Source organism: Octopus bimaculoides, chromosome 5, assembly GCF_001194135.2.
Source record: "Octopus bimaculoides isolate UCB-OBI-ISO-001 chromosome 5, ASM119413v2, whole genome shotgun sequence".
NCBI classification, from domain to species: Eukaryota; Metazoa; Mollusca; class Cephalopoda; order Octopoda; family Octopodidae; genus Octopus; species Octopus bimaculoides.
This window is the reverse complement of record NC_068985.1, coordinates 127448909-127451620: the sequence shown is the minus strand read 5'-3', so window position 1 is coordinate 127451620 and position 2712 is coordinate 127448909. Positions and strand designations below refer to the sequence as shown.

At 35.1% G+C, this 2712-nt stretch overlaps 1 protein-coding gene across 1 annotated transcript in view; it reads left to right on the top strand.

The window, feature by feature from the left end:
- Nucleotides 1-871: 871 nt before the first annotated feature.
- LOC106871244 (methylmalonic aciduria type A protein, mitochondrial) overlaps nt 872-2712 on the top strand; it is a 10769-nt gene continuing 8928 nt past the window's right edge. The window contains exon 1 of the mRNA XM_052968005.1: nt 872-1379. Within this exon, the coding sequence (XP_052823965.1) occupies nt 902-1379 (478 nt within the window). The 5' untranslated portion in view covers nt 872-901. The remainder of the gene's footprint in view (nt 1380-2712) is intronic.

Sequence of the window (2712 nt, the reverse complement as noted above, 5' to 3'; positions counted from 1 at the left end):
CATTGCCCAATATTGTACAAAAGTATCAACTATTAGAGCTTACCAAAGTTAACTCTTTCGTTTGTTGCTTTTACATTTTAAAATACCCTGAAAAGGAGTTTATGTCTTCTAATTGCTTGGATAGGATTGATTAAGTGGAGTTTCAATTCACAATATTTGAGACCCTACAAGGAAAGACTTCCTCCCTGCCCCATTTTCAACCAAATTTTTATTAATTAATTAATTATTTTTTGGGGCCCCCACCCCACGTTTTCGGATACGGAGATTCCAGATAATTGCCAAAAACGGCATTTTGAAATTTCAGCCCCACCCCCCCACCAATTTCTTCATTTTTTTTTCACTTCTTTCCATACCCTAAACCTAATCTAACCCTAAAACCCTAATCGTAACTACAAAAAATCTTTGGAAATTTTTTTCAGAATCATAATCTCCGTATTTTCCGGCATATTTTGAAAAAAAAAAAAAAAAATTCTGAAAATAGTTAAAAATGAAAAAATTAGCGGGTGGTGGTAGTAATTTCAAAATACTGATTTTTGCAAATTTTTTTGCAGATTCGTATCCTCCGCAACGGAAAACGGGTGTCTGTGTAGAAAAAAAAATTAAATAAAAAAAGGGGTGTTTTTGGTGGGGTACAAAAGGAAGTCTTGCCCCCTACAGAAGTTATATTTCATATGAAGAGTTCTCTCTACACGTTATAAGTTCAAATTCTGTCAAGGTCGACTGTGCCTTTCTTCCCTTTCAGGGTCGATAAAGTATGTACTTACTCCTTCCCCGCGAGATTGTTCGCATTGTGCCAAAATTTGAAACGGGGAAAGGGAGAGAGAGAGAGAGAGAGAAAGAGAGAGAGAGAGAAAAAGAGAGAGAGAAAAAGAGAGAGAGGGAGAGAGGGGGGGTTTCCTTGATGTTGAAGGGAGATAACAGCAACATAAACAAGAGAAAGATGGAAAAGTTTAAACGTGTTCCTCTCTCGGTATTTTACTTAATTAAATGTCGCTGTGATACAACTCGATCGATCTTCCGATCACGAAATATAAACACTAATGTCGCCCCAAAACTGGGCTTCACTTCGCAGTATGTCAATAGTCTATTCCAAGGTATAATAAGTGGTAACAGAGCGTCATTAGCACAGAGCATTACTTTAGTCGAATCTAGCAATGAGCAAAAGAAAACAGCCGGTCAGTCTCTTTTAGGTAAATGTTTAAAATATATTCAGGAGCAAGAAATGCGTTCGATACATCCGACTATATCGTTCCGAATTGGTATATCTGGCCCACCAGGAGCAGGCAAAAGCACGTTCATTGAAGTATTTGGAAAATATCTGACCAGCTTGGGGCACAAAGTTGCAGTCCTTCCAATTGATCCATCTTCTAAAATAACAGGTAAATGTGAGACATTTTTTTTTCTTTTTTTTTTTCTAAGTGGATTATTTTGTATTTCAGCGGTATGAATTGAACCAGAAACCTAATTTATAGAAGCATGGTAACGTCGACGATCTCTCATATTACAGCTGTAAAGTTAAAATGAAATATTTAACGGTATAAATCATATATGATTTCGTCATGAGTTAGAATATTTATACTGGACAGAGCAAACACACCCATGACTCGTCATATGCTTATATCGAAACGCTTCTATATATATGTAAAAATTATCGGTGGCTCACATGGCGGAGATGTAAACAGAACCCTTCCCCACTTTAATTATTTTTTTGTAACGGAATCCCATGTCTTAGGCTATGGAGATACCGATTCTGAAAAAAAAATTTTCAAAAATCGAAACTTCAATATTTCAATCCCCCACCTCCTCCTGGTTCTCCCTAGGACAAGAGGTCAACGCCACCTTTTTCTCCATATTTTTGTATTGGCAACGAAACAAAAATCAGGTGCAATCACTATTATGTTGATTAGATGAAATATGTTCGGAGTATATTGTTTCTTTCGTAAGAAAATTTAATGTAGGTTTGTATAGTGTTGTGTTTGCATTTACCTATGAGTTTAATCCAGTAATTTAGAAAATAACAACCAAATCTTCCCTTATAATAACATTTCGCCCTCTTTGGCGGTTCTTTAGAAACGCACCTCTCCAAGAAAATGACGCCTAATTTTTTTTTAAATTATGAAAATGGGAAATATATCCAAAATAAATGAAGTATGCAAAAAATTAAGAAGATTCATCTATTTTAAAATATTTTATACTAAAAAATAAAACTAACTGAAAACGGGCACTCGAGAATATAAACAAACATGTCGGACGATACAAGGGGGGTAACTTACTTTTACCAGTCAGATATGATATGCGGGGCCCGACAATATCGTTTGTAAATTCTTGATTGTTTTTAATCAGATTTTTTACTGCGCACACTGGTTAGGGATCTATTCAATTTGACTTACAGAGTTTTTAATTAATTCTTTAAAACTAAACACTTTGAAACTTCGGATACTGGTAGAATGTGTCATGTAGAACAGGGCTTACACTTAATGTTTTTGAAGTTATTTCGTGTTAAAGTTGTTGTATTTGGGTAATTTTAACTAATCAATGACGTGTATTCAGCTGAAGAAAATTGCTGCTGTTTGCGAACAACAACTTCCGGGTCCATTGACAAAACAATGAGTCTTCGACAACAGAAAAATTTAAACTAAAAATCTCCCCTAACAAAACCTTTCTTTAATAACCAGAGATGTTTTTATAGAAACATATATGAGAATGTGTCCA